General features: G+C 38.0%; 1 protein-coding gene across 1 annotated transcript; it reads right to left on the bottom strand.

Moving 5' to 3' along the window:
* Positions 1 to 11,163: 11,163 nt before the first annotated feature.
* Positions 11,164 to 11,796, bottom strand: LOC124158154. Its single transcript, XM_046533338.1, has one exon. The coding sequence runs from the start codon at positions 11,794 to 11,796 to the stop codon at positions 11,164 to 11,166; it is 633 nt and encodes a 210-aa protein (XP_046389294.1).
* Between the last annotated feature and the right edge of the window lie 1,201 nt (positions 11,797 to 12,997).

Here is a 12,997-nt window from a genome sequence, read left to right as displayed (position 1 = left end):
AGAAATAAATTATTTCTTTTACTTCGCTTCTCGATGTATTTGTGTACGCACATGCATTTATGAAAACAAGTTCTGTTAAATATATCCTACCCTGGTAAGTGTAATATTCGGTCTAAGCATCATCATTGGATGAAGTGGTGTTGTGACCAAAAGCTTTTAGCGCAAATCGTGGTTTCAATTCTGGGGCCGTATTCTGTAACTCCAAACCGATCGGTGCGGCACCGATTCGTCGGGTGCGACGTCACACCGACTCCCGGTAAGAAGTCGTGCGATTCTGTACGAACCCGGTCGGTGCGGCACCGACGAGAGGACGGGAGATCGTCGGTAGCCGTACCGACAGCAAAAAGGTGTCGGTACGGCCACCGACTAGTGGGTTTCATGAATCGTGGGTGCGCATTGTACGTTTTATTTTGTTTTTATCTCACCACCGAGTAAATAATGAGGTTTTCTGCAATGTTATCTTTTTCTGCCCCTTCGAATACGCCTCTATAATTCACTGTGTCATCATCTATATTAATTACCTTGACAGAAATATAAGATAATGGTTAATAAAAATGAGGTTTGCTAACATATAATGACTTTCTCTCATTTATGTTACCGCACTTTCACTCGCTTGTAATAGGCTTTATTTCTCTCTATCATCATTTTTTTGCTCCTTTGACATAAAAAAGATATTTTTGATTAAATATGAGTTTTGCCGCAATGTTATCACTTTATATCACTCTGAATAGGCGACTGTTATTTCACTCAATCATCAATTTGGCGTTTCTCTCGGCATAGAAATAAGATCTTTTTATTTAAGTATGAAGTTTGCCACAACGGTATCAGTTTCTTTCATTTGTAACGGGCAACTATATTTCATTTCATCGTCAGCCATTGATTTCCTTGACGATAAAAGAAGATATTTGTTAATAAGTATGAGGTTTACCGCAATATTATCATTTTCTCTCACTTGGAATGCGCAACTTATATACATATGTATTTCACCCAATCACAATTTATTTACTTCCTCGTCATTACACTTCTTTTAATTGCACCCAGCTCCATATTTTTATAACAATTTCCTAACTTGTTACTCTAATATTACATTTGCATTTGAATCCTACGTTCACGTTCCATGGTATGCTATTTTCGTCTGCTACGGTGCCAATGGCATAACCTTCCGTTGATAACATTTATACGGAACTTACTTAATGACAACTATATTACCAAATCATGAATAAATAGCATTATACGGAACCGATATTTAAAAAAAGAAACTACGATCTCAAGGATAGTTTCAATAATTCATTCCAGCAACAACAATCTCCATCACATACAAACTTTATTGTGATGTTGTAATATATTGTTTCCTTCGATTCTGTAGGTACAGCATTACTACCACACATTATATAAGCATTGTTAACAACTTATCCAATATCGTTTATCTTAATCTAGCAATAAGTCGTAATTTCCGCAAATAAAAAGATTGAGAATGACGACAACAAACTGTGCCAATGAGTCTTCACTTGTTTTTACCCTTCTTTCATTGGTGGAGACACGTGAAACTTCGGATATATTCGGATTTTCCCTGTTTGGGAAGGAAGGGGAACCGTACCGACTGGTTTGAAACGGACGACCTTACAGAATCGCTGAAAGTGTCGTCGTCGGTGCGGAATCCGTTGTCGGTACGGTTTGATGTCCAGTCGGTGGGCTTGAAAGGGAAACCGACCGGTGCGGCACCGACGAAATACAGAATACGGCCCCTGGTGGCAATCATAGGCATGCAGTAGGAAACAGCAACTTCAATGCGTGTTAACAATTTTTTTTCAGTTAAATAGTGTTTTTCATCGTTGTCTAGTGGACGCTTATCGTATCAACCCACAGCCATTTCTTTCTTTGATTTAAATAGTTATCAAATGTTTTCGCATGGGTGACGTATAACTCAACGAAGCTAATCCCGTTTCACTAATCGACCAAACCTGCTCTCACATCGAGGAACTAATTAATGTCCGACTTGATTTGTCGCGCTACGATTGTCGACCGGTGAAGGTCGACCACTGGTAAAACGACCGTTGGCGTAAGCCTTCAACTTGAATCGACCTTGAGTGAACATTAACGGAACTTTCGATCATTATAACCTATTGTTTTTCGGCTTGTCCGCGCATCTCGTCGACATCGCCTCTTTTCGACATCTCTTCTGCAATTAATACGATTCCTAATTCTTGGTGAATTCGTTAAGAGTCAACAAATTGTACTGTCAAATTTGATTGAGATTTCCAAGCCAAACATGTTTGAGTGAGTGTTACACAATCATAATCACATTTTAAATTTATTTATTGTTTAACATATACCTGATGAAGAGATTTAAATTTACCTAAAAGTTGCCTTGGAAAATATTATCATATAGATTTATTATGTCTAACTGACCAGCCTTTCGATGCTAAGAATTATAGGTGGTGGAAGTAGTCTACGCGAGGAATAAAATTGAGATGTTTCGAACTGGAAATTTTTTATGAAGTCCGATCAGAAATTAAAATAAAAAAGTTGGTCGATTAGAATCTTTCTCCGGTGCACCGATGAGGATTGAAATTTTATATCGTTTGATTTTGTTGGCATGTATTTAAAAAATCACTCGAAAATCAGGTACAGTTGATCATTCATCGCCATAGCTCTCTTAAAAGTTAGCGTTATAGCTCGCATCGCCTGTAATTTTATGGAATATTGTTAAGCATGCCGATTAACGAAACACTTGGGGATGGTTTACTCATATTAACATGAGCACCTGCTATAATACGCATGTTTTCACTCATTGCTTGTCTGCATCGCCTCGAATTCATTTGCCGTATTTCATCCTATCCCTGCGAAGTCTTCAGTTAGGGAGAAAAAAAATTTTATCTTAATTTTTAAATTTTATTACCCTAATAGAACGTGTGTAGGAAATTGCTAAATTGGAAAATATTCTACGATTGCCAACAAAGGGGCTGAAGTATCTCCAAATGAGTAGCGTAGTTTATTCACCAGCCTTAACGGTGAGAAATCTATGTCTATTTTGATTTGAATCAATCTTACGAACTCGACTCATAACAGGGTTGCCTTTAATCTGGTTGCACTTGATTTGGTTCGGAACCGATTTGATTCTGCTCATGTTATACCTAATCTGGGTCCTGATTGTGAGAAGGCCTGAGAAAATTTGATCTAGGAAACGGGTCAGACCTGATAAAGTTGGTGGGAAGAATCCCACAGGGAGAGGAGTTAATTTATTTCCGTCTTTTTTGAGAAATTCCCACTAAATTAGAGCCAAACTTTTAACACGTGTGTTTGTTCTTTCCGTCGTAGCATCTAAACGGCTGAGTCGAATCTGGTTAACCTACCATTCTTTGATTTGCAACGTGTTATCTAGTGTCGTACGCAATAGTAATAAGTGATTGAAGTTAGTTTCTATAAAACTGTGACGAATATCATCATTTTCTTATTATTAGAATACTTATCATACTTAGAATTCCTCATCGACGTCAACGATTCGGTATCTTATGTTTTCCATCCATCTCCCTGTTATTTGCAACATTACTAAGACTCCGAATTCTTTAAAATTTATTCTCATGTTACTTTAACTTTGATAGTTTTATGTTTTATTCTCTGCAATTAGTGACCTTTTAATACATTGTTTTGATGTGACTTACTCTTAAAATTTACTAGCAGCTGTTCACTATGATTTATGGTGATTTTGATATTTTATGCTATTCTGTATTGTCAATTTACTGATGGCAGAATTAAATTTGTTAGTTTAATCTAGGTATCTAAAAGATTGTGAGATCTTCTTTTAAACTAATTTATTTCTGTTAGTCAATACAATCAATTTATTTTCAAGTAAGTCTTTCCAAATCTACCCTAACGATCCCCTATCTTTCTTACAAAAACCCTTGCCAACGCAACGTATAAGCAATCAGTCAGGCATTACAGCTGTAATTATTTTCGCCAACAGTTCCTGTAACCACTTACCTCGACTCACTTAACTATCCACTTCCTCGCTTTGTTCTCAGTGAACCCGGGCGGTGACGTCACCCACAGACGCTCCGATGACGTCGTGTTTTCAAGTAGCTGATAAAGAGTTATTTTTACCATGTTTTTTAAAGAATGATATCTCTATTATAAACCATTATTCGAGTGCAAAATTTTCGACGAGTTTTTTTTAGTAATTAGGGATCTTCTCACCGTAGTACTTTTTTATAAAGTGCATGTTCCTCAGATATTAATGGTATTTGATAATAGGTAATCTGCCCAAAATGTTAAATTGGATCAATTAATGCTGCATATTTTGTGTTTTGGTAGTGATAATATCGATATTTTTCTTCAAATGATTTGAAATTCCCTTGTGCTCAATGACGATCAAAATCCTATTGAGGGCATCCAAGTGTTTGTATATTTCTTTGAACCTCAAGAAGAATCATCTTATGGTCGGTATTCAGTGGCGTAGCCCGGGGGAGGTCCGGGGGGCCCACCCCCGAAACATAAAAACACAATTATTTTCCTTCATAAAAGAAAACAAAACATTTGAAAAATCATGAATTTACAAAATATTTCTGTAACAAATGAAGTTTTTTCCATTAAGAAAAGTGTTAAAATAAGTTTTAACACTCTTCTTAGTACCCTGTTTTTCAAAAAATTTCTCCCCTGGTTTTGGACACCCCCCTCCTCCCCGAACGAAATTCCTAGCAACGCCACTGCCGGTAATATAATATAGCTTTTTTAACCCGCGAGTGAGTACTATTTTGCATGATTTATTTGCTAATGGAGAGTTTCGAGCGGTCAGTACTGTCAGTAGCTGAAGGTAATCATTCTCATGTTTCTTATCTCACTCGCGCCTTATCAAATGAGCTGCCGTTCTGCGTTCAACTGAAGTTTCCCATGAACTGCTTGCGCTGCTTTCGCAATCGTCAATTTCATATTGATACATCAAATACGAGTATTCCATGGGGCGACGCACCTTGGTGGCTCAAAACCCATGCTTTCAGCCATGGTGAGCGTTGGGTCGTATCGGTCTGAACGGAGGTCTACGAACCGTAGGGGGCCGGGTTTAAAACTGGGTTAAGATGCCATAGACCAGGGGTCGGCAATCTTTTGAGAGGGAAGTTCCAAACGTTATGCAACCACATGCGCAGTTACATTTCGACAGTGTTTTAATTTGATTATAGGCAATGTTTTTAATTTAGGGACGCTTTATCCTCTCCCCTCCCTTCATTCATGATTTTTTATCCTGTTGGCAATATTTTTTTTGAGTTCTGAAAATAAAATAATATAATTCTTATTTTCTGAGGATGGAGCTGGAATACCGCAATTTGGCATCGAAAGAGCCGCATGCGGCTAGGGAGCCGTAGGTTGCTGACCCTGCTCAAAGCCCTTTCATTTTAGTATCCTCAGAAATGTTTGTACATACTTGTTTTTAGTCATTTTTTTAATTTTTTTACTTCATTAAAACTATTTAAATCATTATTAAATTCACGCAATGGATTAATATCAGGTGAGATCCATCCTAACTTGCTTCTCAGTCTGCTTCTTGCTTCTCAAACAATTCAATTGTATTTTTCTGTTGCCGCGTCATATAGATTTGTATAATCCATCTTATCCCTTTGCTTATTACACTAAATGCAAGCAGCTTGTTTTAATTTCCAAAGTGAAGAGATGTGATCGTTTCAAAGTTAAAAGAATACAATTACTGCTCTCATTAACATAACACTATTTTATTCCATGTGAAAATTCATGTATACATACTAGGTGAATACATACAATTACTTTGCTGTTGGCCATTAATTATCTGAGCTCGGAGAAATAAATTATTTCTTTTACCCCGCTTCTCGATTTATTTGTGTACGCACGTGAATTTATGAAAACAAGGTCTGTTAAATATGTGCTACAGTGGAAAGTGTAATATTCGGTCTAAGCATCATCATTGGATGGGATGAAGCGGTGTTGTGACCAAAAACTTTTAGCAAATCGTGGTTTCAATTCTGGTGGCAATCATAGGCATGCAGTAGGAAACAGTAACTTCAATGCGTGTTAACAATTTTTTTTCAGTTAAATTGTGCTTTTCATCGTTTACTAGTGGACACTTATCTTATCCACCCACCGCCATTTCTTTCTTTGATTTAACTAGTTATCAAATACACTCGCATGGGTGACGTATAACTCATCAAAGCTAATCCCATTTCACTGATCGACCAAACCTGCTCTCACATCGAGGAACTAATTAATGTCCGACTTGATTTGTCGCGCTACGATTGTCGACCGGTGAAGGTCGACCACTGGTAAAACGACCGTTGGCGTAAGCCTTCAACTTGAATCGACCTTGAGTGAACATTAACGGAACTTTCGATCATTATAACCTATTGTTTTTCGGCTTGTCCGCGCATCTCGTCGACATCGCCTCTTTTCGACATCTCTTCTGCAATTAATACGATTCCTAATTCTTGATGAATTCGTCAAGAGTCAACAAATTATACTATGCATAGATAATATTTATCAAGTCAAATTCGATTGAGATTTCCTAGCCAAACATGTTTGAGTGAGTTTTACACAATCATCATGACTTATTAAATTTATATATCGTTTAAGCTGATGAAGAGATTTAAATACGCCTAAACGTTGCCTTGGAAAATATTATCATAAAGATTTATTATTTCAAACCGACCAGCCTCTCGATGCTAAGAATTATAGGTGGTGGAAGTAGTCAACGAGAGGAATACAATAGGGTAATTTCCTTCATAAAAAAAAACGAAAGGCATTGATTGCGATTTCTTACCCACAATTAGTGTATTCATAATATGCAAATTATTTTGTTTTAGAAATCCCAGTTTAGACGAATGTTAATGGTCAATTTTAACCTCATTTAAAAAAGGCCAAATTGGCGCCCATAAGATTCCACTCCACGTGACGTCACAGGGAAGGCTAAAAATGGAAGGATGCTAACTGAGCAATTCGAGGACTATCGATTACTTGGGCGAAGATCAGTTCGGATTCAGAAAAGGTAAGTGAAGATGCGATTGCGCTAATGAGGTCCCTGGTGAAGAGGAACCTAGATTATAATCAGGTTGTGTTTGCCTTCTTCGTGGATTTTGAAAAAGTATTTGATAGAGTGGACTGGATGAAGCTATGAAGCTATTCTCGAGAAAATGGGCGACATTTGGAGGGATAGGCGACTCATTTGTAATCTTCATATGGCCCAGACTGCGCAAGTGAAGGTAGCGGACGGAAAAACTGGGAGGGCAAGCGTTGGCCGAGTAATAAGGCAATACTGTTCACGATCTCCATTGGTTTCTAGCGTATATGCTGAGGTGATGGTAAGAGAAGCGTGGGATGAGTTGGGAGCTGGAGTAAAAGTGGGAGGAATAATATAAAATCAGTGAGGTTCACGGACGAGCTGGCGTTGATCAGCCAGTAATCGAGAGGGCTGTAGTCTCTAGTGCATGCATTAGACAAGAGATGCGATGAATATGGCATGAGGATTAATCACAAGAAGACCAAAGTCAAAATTAAGTTAACCGAATTACCAGGAAATTTAAATTTATATCCACAACGTTTTACTCCCTTAGCAATAAATTTTACCCACAATTTATTAAAGAGATACGGATGTGGAGATACGGTACATCCATGATAAAAAATTACCTTCAAATGGTGTTTCCTCTCTTTAGTATAAAACTCCATTACCGATCACGGTTTCGACATTCTATTACTTCCAACGTGCAACAAACACTCTCTCATGTGAAGATGTTATACAAAGTTTACCAAGGATACATATATTTTATGTTTAATCGTTAAAATACAAAAAGAATAACCTTCTGGAGATATCTCTGCGTTTACCTAATGAAATGAAGTTTTAATAACCTTCAATATTTCGACCATTACCAGGGGCGGATCCAGGATTTCTTTCTGGTGGGGGCACAAGCAAGGCTGTATCCAAGATTTTGTTCTGGGGGGCGCAAGGATACCTCGTAATACAACATGAACGCAAAGATAATGGTACCGTATTAAAAATCCTGCATATATTTTAAGGGTCTGGGGGGGTGGGGCACGTGCCCGCGTGCCTTCCCCTAGATCCGCCTATGACCATTAACATCATCATAATTTATCAATACGCGGATTGGTTTGACGGCAGCTACCCACTCCACTCTCATTTCAACGACTTTTTTCATATTTGCATATTTCTTCTATTTTTCATCAGTAATAAAATGATATTTTAACCCATTGTGAGCTTTCCATTGCTCACACAGTCGATCCATTTGATATTCATCAATATCCTGTGACTACACACTTCGAATGATTCCACCTTAATTTCTCTGCCGCTTTCAACGTCCATGATACTCTCCCATGCAGTCACTTGCCTATGTGTAGATCGCAACAGAGGCACTATTTCTTTCTCTCTGGATATCGACTCTTAAAGCCTTCTCGCAAAATTACAAACCTCTTCACAAATGAAATTATGTACCCCCTAGAATTAATTTTAATATTTAGCTATTGGTGATAATGAGCCAATAGCAGTAAAATTATAATGGCATTTAAACCAGTTTCTTCATAACAAGGAACTTATGTAAAAATATGGTTTCGATTCATTCAGAAGTTACATGGTTTATTTATAGGGAAAATTACATGTTTTTTTAAAAATATACGGTGTAGTATGATAATCCCGTAGTAATGCATAATTTACATTTTATCGCCCCAATTGACGCTTACTTAAATTGTGATTAAATTTCAATTCAGAGTGTCTTTTTCGTAGAAGTTATGCATATCCGAAACATATGCCGATTTTTAAACTGAAGGGAACCTTTCTTCGACTTCTCTTTAGACTTGTCAATTGCACAAATGCTGTGAAAAGGATGATGTTTTTAACATTATTGGAAAAATGCATTCTTTACTCCAAATTGTAATCAACCTTCAACCTCCTTGATACGATATTAAAATAAAAGAAGGATTTGGTTCTTTCCCGGCGAATGCTGTTGATGAAATCTTCTCGGGAAATCAGCCGGGTGATGATGGCCATCGAAACGTTGGCAGCAATGGCCATCATCACCCGGCTGATTTCCCGAGAAGATTTCATCAATTAAAGTAAAAGTTTATAGATTAAGGCGTCCTAAAATAAAATTTCTCAAGAATTCCAAATTTAAATTTACTTAAAATGCAACCCAAATATTGGGTCATGAGTATTTCAGCAAATTTGAGAGTGTACTGTCTGTAGAAAAAAGCAAGACACCCGAGTTTGAGGAGCTCTAGTGCCAATGCAACAAAAAGCATAGAAAATAGAATTTTATTCTACGTTGGATTATTATTATTATTATTAAAAATTTCACTCCAATTCGACTCCAAAGTATTTCCTGTGCTTAATTTTTTTCTAAAAAAAAGTACCCGCTTTTTGCGCTTAAAATCAAGTTTCCCAACTGTGAGCGCTTTGTGTACCCGTAGTTTTCGTTGTAGTCACTTGCAGTTTTGATAATAGGAAGCCATATCTAGTAATAACCGTTTTCAGAAAAAAACATTGTTTATGCCAATGAAATTGATAGATTTATTGGAAACAACGCAAATCTCAGATGACTTCGAAATCAGGGAGTCAATTGAAAATTTGTTTTAGTAAATCCACTTACATCTGCAGGCCTGGCCGAAACGGAGTTTTGTTTTTATTTCAAGCCCCTGCCTGCTCTCTCTTGAAAATGTTGTTCTATTGCAATGACATTCAATTCCTCTAATAATCAATATTTGTCATTGTTTGAAGTGGCGTATACCGCGATCGCGGAATTCACTCTGACACCCAAGAGAATGACGGGCTGGTGAAGGACGTGAAAATTTTACCTCAGGGAAAATATTGATACTTAATTTTTTTTACTGAAGTTTAGAAAATGTTTCTTGAAAGAATTTGTGCACCCTGGGATTAGAACTCGGGTCCACGTAGTAAATTGACGCGTGTATCATGTCACTATGTTAATTCAATGGGGAACATGCATGAAATTTGTTCATCATGCTAGTTAGTCTTATTGAATAGAAAATGTTCTCACGAGTCCAAATATACAAACCAAAACCCTCCTAGTACTCCACAAACGTCAATAAATGCTAATTAAGAATGCTCGAATATCGCTTGAAGTCACGGGACCTGAAACGCCTTATGACGTCATCGCACGGTACACCATTCACTTCGCTAAGAGAGTGGAGTGGTAGAGCCTTGAATGCAAGATATCGAAGTAAAAATTTTCGTAGAGCTTTGTAGTAGTTCCTAAAAGGACAGATTGACTAAAGAGGGATTTAAGAAAGCAAAATACCTCAGTTCACTTTTGGTGGACTTCCTTATGGCGGCTGATTTTCTGAAAAACAGTGATTGCTTCGTCACTAGCGCGATGCGGGAGTAAAATAAGGCAGGTAAATAAATCTGCGATTAGTGAAAATTATTTACGAACGTTTTTAAATATTTATTTATTGTCCATTAAGATTTATTATATCCGTTGCTAGCTGAGAATCTACCTTATGTATTTACTTAGTTATCTTAACTTAGATAGTTTTCCCTAATCGGCCGAAGTTGAGATCCAAATGATCGTGAAAAGGTAAAAAAAAAAGTATTCGATAGACACAGAAATAAGTTTCAAGTACTATTTACGCTGTACTACTCAAGTCCCTGTTTTTGAACAGAAACCCACAGCAAAAACGAGACGAAATTTTAGATTTTGCGTTGACATGTAGCGAACTTTATGGGCATCACAGCAGCAAATACTTAATGAAAATGAAAAAGCAGGAGCAATTTCCACAATTTTACATTTATTAATACTACCGGTTTCGCTTTTCAGCATCATGAGGTACAAAAATATCAAGTGCGCTACGCTTAAATATGAAAGGTAGGAGGGGGCGGTGGGCGGTAAGGCGGGGGAAGGGGGTATAGGGAAGGTGTACACTGTACAGTCACAGGACTTGGGAAAACTGAGGATGGGGTTAGAGAGGATTATGACAAATACACTAATTGTCCTTAATGTCTTCCTCCAAGGGGATGGTGGGAAGGCCCCTGGTACCCTCTCCGCTGGGTTCCAACGCTCCAGTCGCTCGGTCCGGTCACCTACCCCTGGATGCCTCATGGTGTCGGCCGTCGAGGAGGATGAGGGGGGGGCGGGCAACCGCGTCCTGGGGGAAAGAGGGATGGGAGGGGAGGACGAATGGCTAATGGAAGTCAATGGATAGGAGGGGTGAGCTGGTGTAGTACAGAAGTTCGTTGAGGAGGGGCTTATTACTCTTTTTCCTTCTGTTAATTTCTATTTGTTCCAGGGCATCAAGTTTTCTTCCTTTGTCGGCTACGTGGAGAATCACAGGATCAAATTCGCAATCATGGCCCGAATTTAACAGGTGTTTTGCTTCCATGGATGTCTCATCACCGTTTTCTTTGCACTTCTTGTGTTCTTTCATTCTCGTGGTGAAATCACGTCCTGTTTGCCCTACATAGCTCGCTCCACAATCACAAAATACCTCGTATACCCCGCTCAGATTAGTTTTCTCAATAGTGTCCTTGTTTTTACATAGTGATTTTTTGAGCGAGTGTGGTGTGTAGAAGGCGACTTTATATTTGTCCTTTGGAATGAGATTCCCTATTTTATAGGATAACTTTTGAAAAAACGGAAGTTTACACCACTTTCTTCCATTATTGATGTCTGCTGGCAAGAGGGAAGTACTAAGGCCAATCGCGTGCTTCTTCCGTTTCTTGGTGAGGAGAGAGTTGATCATGTCGGCACTGTATCCGTTGGTCACAGCAATCTTCTTAATGGTCGCAAGTTCCTTTTTATAATTGATCTCCGACATGGGTATATTTATAAGTCTGTGAATCATTGAATTGAAGCTGGATAATTTACGTGAAATCGGGTGAGCGGAATCTGAAGGTATTACTTGGTCCGTGTAGGTAGGCTTCCTGTAGATAGCAAATTCGTGTTTTGACGAACTTCTAGTGATGGAAAGGTTCAAAAAGTTTATCTTTTTGTCATCTTCAAGTTCCATGGTGAAAGTGATAGCTTCATGTATTGAGTTGAGGAATGATAAGAAGTTGTTTAATTGTCTGTGGCTGCCCGTCCAACAGCAAAGGACATCGTCGACATATCGAAACCAATATAAAACATTTGAAACTTGGTTGTTCTTGGGGTCGAAGATTTTCTCTTCTAAATTGTTCATGAAAATTTCGGCTAATATTGGAGATAGTGGTGAGCCCATTGCCAGGCCCTCCTTTTGTTTGTAGTATACTCCGTCGCAGCAATATATAGCAGCAAATACTTAGTTTACCTTACCAAAAGCCACATATTTCTAGTATACTCCTTATTTTTCCCCATGGTTTAATCGTAATCAGTAGGTATTTATTCTCATGAACAGCCACCTTCCTTTATGTATATAATCCTACAATCGGTGGACTATTAGGGACATTTCTAGGGTTATTTACAAGGTGAAAGTGATACATCTTAAATTTGGTGGGCATTCGAGAAATACTGGCGATTTGATGAAACCTTACGGTAACCCTGATTCAAGAGCGTACTTACGTTGAGAAATATCCCGTTGATAATGCAAATTAGATATTGTGCTTTATTTTCCTGCTCTAATTTTATAACTTAGCCCCTAAATAAAATATCATTTTTAGGCAATTGCCTGGTTTTTCACCAAAATATAATATTAATAGCTCCATCATTTTGTCACAGAAACTTCAACACCTCACATTGCCATCCAACTCCAAGCTAGTTTCATTTGACGTAAAAAATCTATTTACTTCTGTACCAGTACAAACAACCTTGTTACTTATGAGAGACTTACTGAGAGACTACAACATTGACAACAGTGTGTCTTGTGAACTTCATTGTCTAATGGAACAGCTTGCCAACCAAAATTATTTTTTGTACAATAAGAATATTTATCACCAAACAGACGCCCTTGCGATGTGGCCCCCCCTTTCACCTGTAATAGCCGAAATATGTATGGACAATTCAGAACGCCAAATATTTGATTCGGGCATTCTATCTTATCC

This window comes from Ischnura elegans, chromosome 4, assembly GCF_921293095.1.
Source record: "Ischnura elegans chromosome 4, ioIscEleg1.1, whole genome shotgun sequence".
NCBI lineage: Eukaryota > Metazoa > Arthropoda > Insecta > Odonata > Coenagrionidae > Ischnura > Ischnura elegans.
Note: the sequence above shows the minus strand (reverse complement) of the source record. Positions and strands in the feature narration are given on the sequence as shown.

Bases quoted from the DNA above. Each gene is read 5' to 3' on its own strand.
- LOC124158154 (XM_046533338.1), bottom strand. From the start codon at position 11,796: ATGTCGGAGATCAATTATAAAAAGGAACTTGCGACCATTAAGAAGATT.